The following is a 14,218-nucleotide window of genomic DNA, read 5'->3' on the forward strand; positions in this document are numbered from 1 at the left end:
GGAGTAATCTTGGTCCTCAGAGGAGCCTGAGGAAATAGACACTTCATCAGAGGAGGCATAATCTTCCTCTTGTCTAGGCCTTTTGTCGGGTGGGGGTTGGAAACCCCTGATTAAAGAGATCAAATCTTCAGCCATTTTGAGCATCTGTTTCTTAGGCATGGGGCCTTGAACTGGAGACTGAAGTGCAGTCTTTAGGTTTAATAGGAGTCTTAAGCTTAGGATATGTTTTTATGGTGAGCGTCGTCGGTCTGAAAACGCCTTCAGAAACCGAAGGCGTTTCTGCAGCACCGACATCTCTTTCTGCAGTGTCGTCGGTAGGGGCTAAACAAAATGGCTGCGTCGGCCTAGCACTCTCCATCAAAGGCTCCAAAGTGGTCTTGGGTTCCAGATCTGCGGTAGTCAAGGGCTGTGTCGGAGCCTCACTGAAGACCGGTGAACCAGAGAACGGTCCAGCCGAGGCCTCGGAGTCTGGCTTGGGTCTAGGCTGCCTGTCCTTATCCTTGCGTTTTTTGTGCACGCCGGTAGTCGGTTGCTCCGACGGCATTGTGTAGTTAAATTTTCTACCGAAGTAGTGTCATGCGAAATCAAAGCGTCTTTTTATAGTACGCTTATTAAACCTAGCACAAAAACGACAACCAGTGATGTCGTGGTCTGGGCCTAGGCAAGGTATGCAGTAAGAATGGAAATCCTTACAAGGTATTTGCTTCCCACAAGAAATACAATTGTTAACTTTTTCTGACATCGGTCTGAGGCAAGAAAAGTTTCCCCAACGGGGTACTTAGCTTTATTGAAGACTTCGGATCTGAAATTCGACTTCGAAAATCTCAGGTGTCGGCCGACCGGCACTTGCAAACTGCTTCTGCTTCGGGCACCGCGCGGCAAGAAAGACTGAAGAAAATGACGTCGGATGCAATATATATACCCCTGGCGCACTGACGTCAGGGAAGAAGTGACAGCAACCGACGCCGGTCCAAGACTTTGGAATTCAGGCCGACTGCGGGACCGCCTGACGACAGGATAACCCAAGTGTGATGACTGCAGCAGGGTAACACGATGAACATCCACTACTTAACCAGTCAACAGGCTTTGTGGTGAACTAATGAAGGGGTGCAACCGTTATCCCACTACACAAGGGCGAGCCATCTCATCTATGATGAAATGGGGGTGTAGTTTGAGAAATGAGATGGCAGGATTTTGGTTGCAGATCCTTAAGGAGCATAACAAACATACAGATTATAACATTCCTATAGTTGCAGAAAGTGTTTTAAGAACTAAGCCAACACATGAATGAAGAGGAGAGATTTTGCAAAAAGGATGACTGCAAATAAAGATACAGAAAATTGGCACGGGGGACGGAATTTACTGAAGAAAACTGAAAAGGAACCAAGGTACTGGGGGCAGATAACTAGAGAAGGAAAGTTAATAGACTGAAATTAGATAAAGCACACTGAAGTACAGGTTGGAGACTGCTTTGTTTACCAGGGATTGATAGAGTATAGGCAAACAAAAAGAGAGTAGTGATTTCCAAGAGAAAGACCAGATCTAGTAGAGTTTTTACTAGAGTGTGGAAAAAAACTACAGTTAAAAAATGGATAATCGGTAGGGCATGCAAAACACTGCATAGTTAACTATAACAAAATCAAACAGAGGAGGCTGGAAAAGATTGGGAAGAGACTGAAAAGACAATTTACAAAGTAACAATGGGTAGACATCTATATGGCTCCCAAGTATGCAATTAAGTCCAGAAAGGTTAGGATTTTTGCTATGAAGTGTTAAACATAGATATTTTTATACCTCAAGCAGACTTAACAGAATTCTGACTCATGCAGACAGCAAATGCCATAGGTGTGATGGAAAAGAGAAAGACAACTGGGAATGTATTTTTTGGGAGTGTAACAAGTTGGCAGTGTACTCTGTAGGGAACTTTTAAAAATTGTCAGAAATGTTACGGGAACAAATGGCTGGCACTGAGGAAATTATTACTTTGGGACATGGGATCTGAATTGCCTTGACACAGTAAGGCCTTAGTAAGTTTAATAATATGTGTTGCCAAAATATGCAATTACTAGAAAATGGAAATCAATCTCTAAACCAACTATATTGGAAGTGCTGCATACTGTAAAGGAGATGAAAGAATCGGAGATGGTATCTTTAGACAAGAGAAGGACCAAATTACAAGCAGAACAATGATGAGGGTGGAAGTGAGGTTTAAGGGAAGGCATAAGTGAGCAGTTTTTGTAACATTAGAGAGTGCACAGTAATGGATAAAAAGAAACAGAATAAATACTTAATGTATAATGAATGAAAAATGCTGAAAAATTGTTTTCTTTTCCACCTATGCCACTTTTTAATGTCACATTTAATAAAGACGCTTAAAAAATATATACAGGTAATATTACATTCTGTGTCCTTAAGACATTCATACACCAGGTGTGTATGCACTCCCTAATTGTTCAACACTTTTCTTAAAAGCAGACAAACTCTAACCCTTAAAGGTATGTATGCCTCAAACTGTTGTTCTGAGGGTTGGTTACTACAACAGATTTCGTTACAGGAGAATTGTAGTAACAAATATCCATTTTTTGTGTTAGCCTTGATAGGTTAAGGTCCATACTGACTGTTTGTTAGACATTACATTTATTTTCTGATATTTTCCAACTAGTAACCAGATTAATTGAGAACCTATTCTTTGTCTTTAATTGACTAAAACATAACAAAAAAAAAACAGGTTACAAGTAAACTGGATCATGACAATCTACTAATTTCTCCCAAAACTAGCTCTGAAAGGATACAGTTACGGTTAATCACTGCCTTTTCTTGACCTCAGAACTTGGAAAATATAAAAGGCAGCCACATATGTTGAAACAATACTTATTCACTCAACATATACTGGATGAGAGTTCAGCCCAAAGCTTACTTTTAACTATTGATGTTTGTTAATTTCACTTGTTATTAGTATGCGGGCAGTATTACAACACAATGCTTTCTCAGGCTCTTTGTAAAAATGTACCAGCCAACAGGCACTCTCACTTCTGCTGTGTGCTGTTCTTTATTTCTAACCTTCCTGTATCAAATCTATCCTCTTGTTTTATGTAAGAAATTTTACAAAATGTTAATTCAAATAAAATGTGGTTTAGTCAACATAAGTATAAAATTACAGACAATAAAATCATATTTTCCACAGTACATTTGAACTTTTCCAGGGTAGCTTCCAAAACTTAACTACAGTTTCTAAGACAGTAAGGCCCTCTTTGGAGCCATACCTGCTGATTGCATGCATTGTTCCAATAAACAACGCAAAGTATTCCTAACTACTGTGAAAGTAATTTGCTACAGAACACTAACAATGCATGTACTGAGCTTTGCCCTTCTTAATGACAATGAGGAACACAACTATGCTGTATGTTGAGCTACATGTAATTCTTAACTTCTTAATGTTTAGTTTAATGCATTCATTTTTAAATAAAATAAGTTTAGTATACAGGGTTTTCAATGGCTTAGAAGCACACCTGTACGTACAATTTAAATCAACAACAGAGCTACCAACATTAAAGTACTGGATAATCTAGGATGAATGGCAAACGGATTTTCAGACCTAGCTACCACGGTGTAAGTAGGCAGAATATAAAAAAAAATCAGCCCTACTGTGAGTCACTGAGGACAGATGGCATGCAGGCTCTTCTTTGCACTGAAGAGACTTGTCAAGTTATATAATCACAATGTTTAAAGGAATAAGGGAAGGGATGGTGGAGAATCTGTAAGGTGTGTACACATTATCTGCTGCTGCAAACACTGATTACAGCTTCTTTATGCCAAGAAGCCTTGCTTCATTTCACAGCATACAAATGGAAAGAAAGACCATAATCACTAAACTAACAGGATATGTGGGTTATCTTTGGTAGATGACTCTAGACTACATATGCTCAGTATTAAACAAGGAATCTTCTGTTAATTTAACCTTAACATAGTGGTGCTCATTCTGACCTGAGGAAGGTTTCAATTACACATGATCGCATTGAATGGAAACTGCAACTACATATAGACAAGATGGGAGATATTTATATGCAAGCACAGCAAAGAAATGCATCAGTACTGTCTAGTACAGTGATGGCAAACATTTTGGGCAAAGGGTGTCAAAAATTTGGAAAATGCTTATTTTGACTCTGTTAGCTTGTCACCCCCCTGCCCTCCCCTTGAGAAAGAGAAAATTAATTTATTAAAAAAAAAAAAAAATACAGTCCAGTCATGTGTGCTGCTATGTATTATAAAAGTAAAAGAAAAATCTGTGACTTACTATGGAGAAAATTATATGTGCACTGATAAATGGGCTTAAAATAGTGCACCAAAAAATTACCCTACTTTCAATGATAATTTTGAATTGAACTGAAAAAAAAAATATGGAACACATTCCATTACAAATAGATACAGGGCCACATATTCCTAGTATTTTGTTCAGTTTCTTTGGTAATTCTGTTGTTAGCTAACTAGAGGCATAGCTACAGTTTGTGTCCCTGGGGCTAAATGAGTTTGCCACCCCCTCACAAAATAAAACATAATACACATCATAGTCATACAAAAAGTGAAAAGTACAGTACTCACCATCCATTGTTAAAAGAGATGCCTCACCTTTGATACTAGAGTTGCAATCCACAAACTCGTTTGTCCAATTATGCAAAAGCATTTCCCTGACACACTAATGAATTATTTTCCCCAGTAACCCCTTCATTAATTTCTATTCTGTATGCACAGGCACTAAAATGATATTTTGCCCGGTAGTCACTTCAGCAGTCTGACCACGTATGCATAAGCACTTCCCTGATACAAAAATTAATTATTTCTCCAAGCAGCATCTTCATTAGTATGTCCAAGTACACACAAGCACCGAAATGAAACATTTCCTAGAGATAATCCTTCAGTAAAATGCCCAGGTACAGTAAGCACAAGCAGCAAAATAAAAAAATCTGCCCAACTGACCCCCTTCAGTAACATTCCCAGTATGTGTACAACCACCAAAATTAAACATTCACCCAATTGACCCCTTCAGTAAAATGTTAAAGTATGCACAAGCACCAAAAAGAATCATTTGCCCAAGTGACCCCTTCATTAACATTTCTAGTTTGTGTACAAGCACCAAAATGAAACATTCACCCAAGCGATCCTTTCAGTAAAATGTTGAGGTATGCACAAGCACCAAAATGAATCATTTGCTCAAGTGACCCCTTCATATGTGTACAAGCACCAAAATTAAACATTTACCCAAGTTACCCCTTCAGTAAAATGTGCATCTTTTTATGCACTCTTGTTTACTAAGATAAATTGATTAATTAAGTACTTCTCCTTTATATTTGTCTTCTCAGTCTGGAGTTCCTGCTACTATTTTCCCGCGCTGTTCCACATTTAGGTGGGTGACTGCGCGACCATTAAAGAGCTTCCTGCTGACCTGCTGCGTGCGTGTGTGCATCATGATGTGCAACTTAGCCAAACGGAAAGCCACCATGGCACCACCTGACTAACTGGCAGGCCAAAAAAAAACACAACAGCTTCTCAGAAGAAAAAAAAAACAACTTAAGAGTGCCACTAGACCCTTTCTCCCCCACTAGCTATGCCACTGTGGTGAGTGCTGCTGTGTCACCCAAAACATCATGGCGTGTCATTTTTGACAAGCATGTCATAGGTTTGCCATCACTGATCTAGTATGATAAAACATAGATATGTATGGAGAGCATTACTGTAAGACTATTTTAGGAGAGGATTAGCATTTAGGGGAATAAGAGTAACTCTTCCTGCACTACAGAAATTTCCTTCGAAACATATGGTACATCTACACATTACCAACCAAAGAAAACAATTCAGCAGTAGCTTTACTAATGTTATGCTTTTAAGCAGACAAATGGGTTGTAGCATAGGTAAAAATACCCATCCAAATAATCAGCCAACTGCAATACTAAAAAACTGGACACTGCACCAGAACTTTAACTAGTAACAAAAACAAGTAAAAAGTGTACAAAAAGCGCTTGAAAAGGTCTTCTGTCTTTTAGTTGATGTGCATACATACTACATTAAAGCGACTGAAGAAATGAGCACACCCTGTCAGCATACAGTTTTAAAAAGGTAGATGCCTTCACAACTGTGGCATTTTGCATATTACATGGGTTTAGCTACTAAAACAGGAAGCATCCACTAATACCACTTGATGGGATTCACTTGACTAACCCCTCTATTTCGAGAGATATGACAGTCTCCTTGAGGATTAGCATTACCTCAAGAATTTCTGTTCCATCGGGTACCAACTGCTTTTTCTGCTCTTTCGCAATCACCGCCAGAAGTTTCTGAATAACACCAATATCTTTCAAGACAGCCTGCAGATTCACAGTCTGGCCGTTTGTAAACATCTGGTCACCTATACGATTGACTGGGCGATACCTATAAAAGATTAGCCATCATTAATCCAATACAGTCTACAAAGGCCATTTTGGCAACAAGTCCAGAATTCTTTATTTTTATTAAAGAACGAAAGGATTATTTTTGCATAATGTAATCTCCAAACCGTACCCTGTGATTCACCAGCAACTGTGCAACTCAGACACTGAAAGCTTATGATCTGCATTATTTCAGACCAGAACTAAAACACAAGGGAACAGGCAACTGTATCCAATTAGGATTTCAATAAACTAGTCTAACACCATACCTCATATCAAGGGTATAAAATGAGAGATCTCAACTGTAAGTGATGTTCCTGAATGGAGAATTTACTACCAGTAAGGTGCGTGTGACTGCTGGAAAAACATTTTTTTTATTTTACATATTTTAATTGGGCAGGTAAGGTGGCCCAAGGACAATTTTTAAGCATAACCCCAGCCATTATGGCTCCAATATGTAACAATTATTCGAAAACCTTATAGTCACATTAACAGAGACCTGACTATACATAAACCAAGGTACTGACATAAAAGATTGAGCAAGTTACTAAAACAGTTACAACACTGCTACAGAAAGTCATAAGTACAAGTGTACACTTAGCAAAATTAAATCTTGCCTACACACACTTTTCCAAGGATGTCTATATCACAGATAAGTGGTTTCAGGCAAACAATATTAGTAACTGCAGGTGAAGCAATCTGGGTGAAGAATAAGGACTCCATTAAAGTCAGAAGCTCCATGTCAAGTTTGCAGATATCATCATCTACGCAGGCATTAAAATCATTAAGAACTAATCTAGGTGGCTCATGAACTATTATGACAAGGAGAGCCACAAACTTTTGCAAAAAAAAAAAAAACTTCTAAGAAAACATGGTAAAGGCTATACCAGGAGGAATCTAGTTTCATCCTTCAGCTACCACAAATTCAAAGGAGTTGGAATATCCGTTCTAAGGTTTCTACAGCTTATAAAGAGAATAAAAACAAGTGGTCACTCCCCTACCACTGTGTGTACCTGAACAGCAAGTCCCAAGTATTACAGTAACATTCAGACCTGAGTGGATACAAAACCTACTGTGTGGGACAGAGTTTTTGCCCAACCAAGTTTCCTTAATAAATGCAAGGTTTGTAGAATTTACAAATCAAATACCAGTAATAATTTGTTTCGAACATACCTTACATTACATACCATAGTGACCAGATGATCTAAGAGAGGAACACGTCCTGGTTATGTCAGGATATAACTCTGGCTCCTAAGATACCAGAATAACCAAAGACTACCCTGATCAGTTTATCCATTTCTCCTTCAAACAGAAATGGGAAATCCAAATCCTGACAGGGAAAGTTTCATCAGGGCACAGACAGAAATCATTTGAAATCAGCCTGTCATGACTTTAAAACCCAAACCTCCTGCATCTTGAGGACACACTAGGCTCAGAGGAAAAAGAAAAAAAATTGGGCAATGTGCTATCAAAAGACCCTTAAGTAGTAAGACAAAAATTGGGCAAAGTGCTATCAAAAGACCCCTTAAGTAGTAAGATATCATTACACCTGGCAAAGTTATCCTTCCTGAATATACTGGACTCGATAGCAATACAAACATGCAAAATTAAGTAACATGCAACATTCACATAAAGTACTGTAAAAAATACACAAATCAGAATTCCAACACTATTAAATTACCAAAGCCAATAAGAAGGGTCCTCACCCTACTTACAAACAAGCTATTCAAGATCTGCATTTACAGTAGGTGCAATGCAACTAACCTCTCTTTCTACGGAGGCTCTGTTTAGCAGGAAACATAGATTAGAAAGGGTATTAAAATGTTATCTGAAAGAGGAGGAGCTGGGTTCTTTACAACAAGCATTTATAAAGTACAGTTGTGTACACTTACCATAAATGTAGATGTTTGAGTGTATTCACTGTTGCAGTCATTAAATTTGGGTAATCTGCTGGCAGGTTGCCCTCAGTCGGCCTGAATTCCAAAGTCTTGGGTCCTGCGTCGGTTGCTGTCTTCTCTTCCATGACGTCAGGTCGTCAGGGGTATAATACATGCAGCAGATGCCATTTTCTTTAGTTTTTCTTGCCCCCGATGTCAGGTGCCCCCAAAAAGTTAGCAATATTTTATATATATATATATATATATATATATATATATATATATATATACATACATGCAACAATATAAACTTTACCTTCATCTACAAGCAAATACACCACATAGGCTGCAGAAGATAGAGAAGGAAAGATAAACTGTAGAATGACAGGGGGATGGAGGGAGGGTAACCTGGACTGCAACAGTGAATACACTCGAACATCTCCATTGATGGTAAGTGTACACAACTGTACTACGTTCTTTGTGTATCACTGTTGCAGTCATTACATTTGGGTAGAATCCCAAAGCTATGGTTGGGAGGCAGGAGCTAAACAGCATTAGGTGTGGCTATAAGGCCCTACAGCACTGCAGTGGAAAAGCCTGCCCTGGACTTAGAGTAGAGAGGCAAATAGTAATGCTTTGTAAAGGTGTGAACAGAACTCCAAGTAGCAGCCTCTAGAATGTCTTTGGTTGGTACTCCTCTGAGAAAGGCTGCCGAAGTAGCTGCAGCTCTGGTGGAATGAGACCTAATCCCCTTGGGAACAGGTTTACCATGGTGTAAGTAGCAGAAACGGATGCAGTGGCTTACCCACTTTGAATTAGTCTGCTTTGAGATAGCCTTTCCTTCTGATCCTGCAGCATATGACATTAGTAATTGTTCAGTTTTTCTTAGAGCTTTTGTCCTGCTCAAGTAGAATCTTAGCTGTCTGTGCACGTCCAAGGAATGCAGAACTCTCTCCCCTTTGTTCTGCGGATTTGGATAAAAAGTTGGCAGATGAATTGTTTGGTTAAGAGCCACACTGGAAACCACCTTAGGCATAAAAGTAGGATTTATCCTCAGAGACACCCTGTCTGGGTGAAATATGATAAAAGGCTCTACAGCCATGAGGGCCTGTAGCTCTGAAACTCTTCTTGCTGAAGTAATTGCTAGTAGCAGAGCTGTCTTCTATGATAAGAACTTTATATCAGCGGTAGCGGCTGGTTCAAATGGAGGCAGGTTGAGCTTTTCCAACACGTAATTGAGGTCCCATGCAGGTAATGGTGATCTTCTAGGAGGCCTTAAATTCTTGGCTCCTCTAAGATACTGCTTTAGTAAAGGATGAGAAAAGATTGGTGGCTCTGTATTGTAATGAGCCGAAATGGCAGAGGCATGGATTTTGATTGATGAGAAAGATAGGCCTTTGTCAACCATCTCAGCTAAGTATTGTAATATCTGAGGAATATGTGGTTCTGCTGCATCAGTTCCTTGTGCTTGATTCCAAGCACAGAATCAGAATCTCTTCCATTTGCCAGCATAAGATTTTCTAGTACTAGGCCTTCTGGCTTCCAAAATGACATCTATCACAGCTTTACTGAGAGGTGGTGATCGTGTGATTACATGATTAGCCATGCTGCCAGGTTCAGAGTCTGTAGTTGATTGTGCAGTATCTGATTGTTTTGCTGGGACAGTAGTTGTGGTCTTTGAGGCAAGGTCCAAGCTGGGTATTGAGACAGGTTCCTTAGGATTGGGTACCAGTATTGGCAGGGCCAGTCCGGGGCAATTAATATCATCTTTGGCTTCTCTTGTCTGATTTTTAGGAGGACCTTGGGTAAAACAGGCAGAGGAGGAAAGACATAAACTGACAGGTTTTTCCAACTGAAGGATAGGGCATCCACTTTCTATGCTTGTCTGTGATAAGTCCTTGTGCAGAATCTTTTCAATTGATAATTTTGAGGAGAGGCAAATAGATCTATGTCTGGGCTCCCCCATTTCTCTGTTATCATGCTGAATACTTGTGGATTTAATTTCCACTCGTGAGGATCCATGAGGTTTCTGCTTAAGTCATCTGCCAGAGTGTTCTATTTTCCTGGCAGGAATTGAGCTTGAACATTTATTTGGTAGGTCAAAGCTGTGTCCCACAGTGCCATGGCTAATCTGCAAAGGGGGTATGAGTGTGTGCCCCCTTGTTTATTTATATACCACATGACTGTGGTGTTGTCAGTCTTTATCAGTAGTTGTCCTGGATGAAGTAAGTCCTTGAAGGCTGTTGGGGCATTTTGAACAGCTAGCATCTCTTTGTGGTTGATATGTAGATGCATTTGATTTGGTGCCCATATGCCCTGAATGCATCTTCCTGCCATGTGGGCCCCCCAGGAATAATCTGAGGCGTCTGTTGTTAAGGTTTGGCTGGCAAGGGGTAGAGTGAAGGGCCGTCCCATGTCTTGGTGACAGGCCTTTGTCCACCATTGAAACTCCTGTTGCAGGCAGGGGATAAGAGGAATCATTGTTTCCAGACTGTGTGAATGTTGACTCCATAAACTTTTTAGGTACCATTGAAGTTTCCTCATATGCAGTCTTGCATATGGAATTAGTAGCATGCAGGATGCCATGAAGCCCAGAGCCTGCAGAATTTGTCTTGCAGAAGACTGGGTTTTTGTTGCCATCAGTTTGAAGTAAGTAGTCAGTTGCCTTTGTCTGTCTGGCGTGAGGTAAGTCATCTGGGCAGTTGTATGCAAGCTTCCACCCAGGAATGTTATCTTTTGAGAGGGTACCAGTTGTGATTTCTTTTCGTTTATTGTGCACCCTAGGCATGCTAGAAGCCTTTTCACAAATGCCGGGTGTCGTAGAAGAGTGTCCTTGTTCTCTGCTTGAATGAGACAGTCGTCCAAGTAAGGATATACTTGAATACTTCTTTGTCTGCAAAATGCAATTACTGGTGCCAGGCACTTTGTAAAGACCCTGGGCGCAGTAGATAAGCCAAAGGGCAGTGCAGAAAATTGGTAATGCAATAAAGCCAGCCTTGAATCTGAGGTATCTTCTGCACGACTGTCTTATTGGGACATGCAGGTATGCTTCACGACAAACAAAACAAACTAGTAAACTCAAAAAAGCGGGCGAAAAACTGAGCTTAACTCAATGTTCAAAACTCCAATTTTATTAGTGCTTTCGGCGAGGTCAGTGCCTCCCCTTCTTCAGACAACAAACAAACAGTTTTACAACCCACTTATACTAGGTTTCAGTGCAATTATTCAATTATGTTATTAAGTCTTTTACTTTCATTAAAAAGACACCACTTACCAACCAGTTCGTATGAGCCTACATTGGTAAAACGGAGAGGAAGATCAAGCAGCGTATCTATGAACATCAGTATGCTATTAACAGCAGAGATACAACAAATGCATTAACTAGACATATTATTGAGTATCCTGATCATAGGTTTAAATTCTTAATATTACAACAATGTCAAGGAGATGTAAGAGGGGGGGCCCTGGCAACTACAACTTGAAGTAGAAGAAATTTTTTGGCAAATAAGAATGGCGGCCCATATCCCTCCATGGCTTAATGAGTATGTATCCATCAAAAGTATACTGAAACTACTAGCTTTACATAGGTAAACAAAATATTTTATAAAACATAAGACACAATATAAATGCAAATGAATTAGTGTTATGGAATATTGTTATATGGTTATCAATAAATAGAAATAAGGTATTTTTTAACATGTATAGTTAAGGTCATTGTAGGAGTAATTTTAGGCTGTTATATTTCCATTTAAGTGAGATTATGACAACAGTGTGCTCTTGTAAGATTTTAGAATTTAACATGATTTTATTATTAGCTCAAGAGTTCAAATGAGATTTAAATTGATTGTAAATCTATTTACTTTGATATGACTATTATTTTAGTCGCATAGAGTTATAACATGCTCAGGCATATATAAATATATATAGTTTTTGTTTCTAATTTTAGAAACTAGATTATGCATTTTATATGTTTTTATATATTTTAAATACGTGATTTTTTTAGAATTGTTTATTCTTTAGGATGGTTATATCAATTTATACTTAATTTATACTTATTTTATATACAAGTACTAAGGTCTTGTAAGTACGGGTATTCCGTTAATGTTAGTCTATGGGCTCATACGAACTGGTTGGTAAGCGGCGTCTTTTTAATGAAAGTAAAAGACTTAATAACATAATTGAATAATAGGTTCATAGGTTTATACTAGGCTATCTGCCCTAAGGCATTTATAAGCCTAGCCCAAATTTTTGTGGCTTACGCCACCCCTTATATGAAAAAATACTGTGCCCATTAGTTTGTTGTGCCTCTGTCCAGCAGTGACACAGAGATGATTCCCGGGGTAAACCTACGATCTCCCATCCACAGGTCTAGATTTCTCTTGAACAGAGTCAGCGAGGTGCTCTGCCTCACATGGACCGGGATTTTATTCCACAGCATAGGGAGTCTCTGAGTGATAAATCTATCCCTCCAGGACGTCCTATTTATATCTGTGCTAAGGTTTAAGTCGCTTGCTCTAGTGGTTTTGGTGGATTTGGATTTTTTGAGGTGGAGCATATCCATTAATTCGGTTGACATGGCCTTGTATGTCAGGCACATGTCACCTCTGAGCAGACGGTATGCGACTGAATAGAGCTGGAGTTTCTTCAATCTGGCAGCATATGACAGATTTTGGAGTCCCTTTATCCTTTTGGTGAGGAACTTTTGGGGTCTCTCCAATTGCTGCAGATGTCGGGTGAGATACATCCCGAATGGGGCATTGTACTCGATCATTGGTCTGATAAGTGAAGAGTACAGGGGAACAATGACCTCACTAGATCTGGATGTGAATCCCTTCATGATCAGGTGGGCAATGTAGAAGGTCTTTCTAACCACTTTAGCAATGTGAGTGTCAAAAGAAAGGCCACTGTCAACCTGGGTCCTCAGGTCCCTGATAACCTCTTCTGTGCTTAGTGGATTGCCACCTATATGGTAGTTTGGGGTTACCTTGTTTTTCCCAAGGGTATGACTATACATTTTTGGCTTAACTTCAGGCCATGGCTCTGGCACCAGCTATCTGTTTCCGTGAGTCCCTTCTGAAGGATATCCGTGTCCGATGCACTTTCCACTATGGCGCCCAGTTTGCAGCCGCCTGCAAACTTTGTCAGCCAAAGTCCTCCCATGCTGGCCTGTACTTCTGAGAAGTAGATGCCAAACAATAGGGGCCAAGGACCGAGCCCTGTGGGACACCACTTGTGACTGGCTTGGAGTCTGACACAGCGCCAGCAACTCTAACCCTGTGGGTTCTTGCCTTGCCAGTTTGCAACCCATCTTGTGACATATGGGTTTACATTTAAGCTGGTAGTTTTTCTACAATACCCGAGTGGGGTATTGTGAAAGCCTTTGCAAGGTCAAGGTAGGCTGTATGGACTGCCTTTCCTCATCAATGGCCTTGGTGACTGTTTCAAGAAGTCACCAAGTTCAAAAGGCATGATCTTCCCTTGACAAAGCCAAACTGGGTCGGGTCCAATGTCTGCAAGTCCCCTATATCTTTGTTTATGAGCTCCATTATGATCCTCTCCATAGCTTTGCAGACTAGACTTGTTAAGCTTATGGGGGTAATTACCAGGGTCCGTGAGGCGCCTTTGTGGAGTGGGACCACAGTTGCCGTACGCCACTCCTTGGGCACGTATCCTGTGGTAAGGCTGAGATTAAACAGCTGCCTTATGTGCGGGGTTAATTCCTCATTTAGCTCGTGTAGCACACAGCCGGGGACACCATCCGGTCCCATTGATGCTGTACACTGAAACCTAGTATAAATGGGTTGTAAAACTGTTTGTTTGTTGTCTGAAGAAGGGGAGGCACTGACCTCGCCGAAAGTGCTAATAAAATTGGAGTTTTGAACATTGTTTGAGTTAAGCTCAGTTTTTCATCTGCTTTTTTGA

At 40.0% G+C, this 14,218-nt stretch overlaps 1 protein-coding gene across 1 annotated transcript in view; it reads right to left on the bottom strand.

Annotated features, from left to right (window-relative positions):
- POLR1A (RNA polymerase I subunit A) overlaps positions 1–14,218 on the bottom strand; it is a 2,269,619-nt gene that overhangs the window by 1,628,831 nt on the left and 626,570 nt on the right. Inside the window, exon 9 of the mRNA XM_044062330.1 lies at positions 6,261–6,423. Coding sequence (XP_043918265.1) covers positions 6,261–6,423 — 163 coding nt within the window. The remainder of the gene's footprint in view (positions 1–6,260; positions 6,424–14,218) is intronic.

The sequence above is a fragment of the Protopterus annectens genome, chromosome 2.part1 (assembly GCF_019279795.1).
Source record: "Protopterus annectens isolate FY-2018-M chromosome 2.part1, PAN1.0, whole genome shotgun sequence".
NCBI classification, from domain to species: domain Eukaryota; kingdom Metazoa; phylum Chordata; order Ceratodontiformes; family Protopteridae; genus Protopterus; species Protopterus annectens.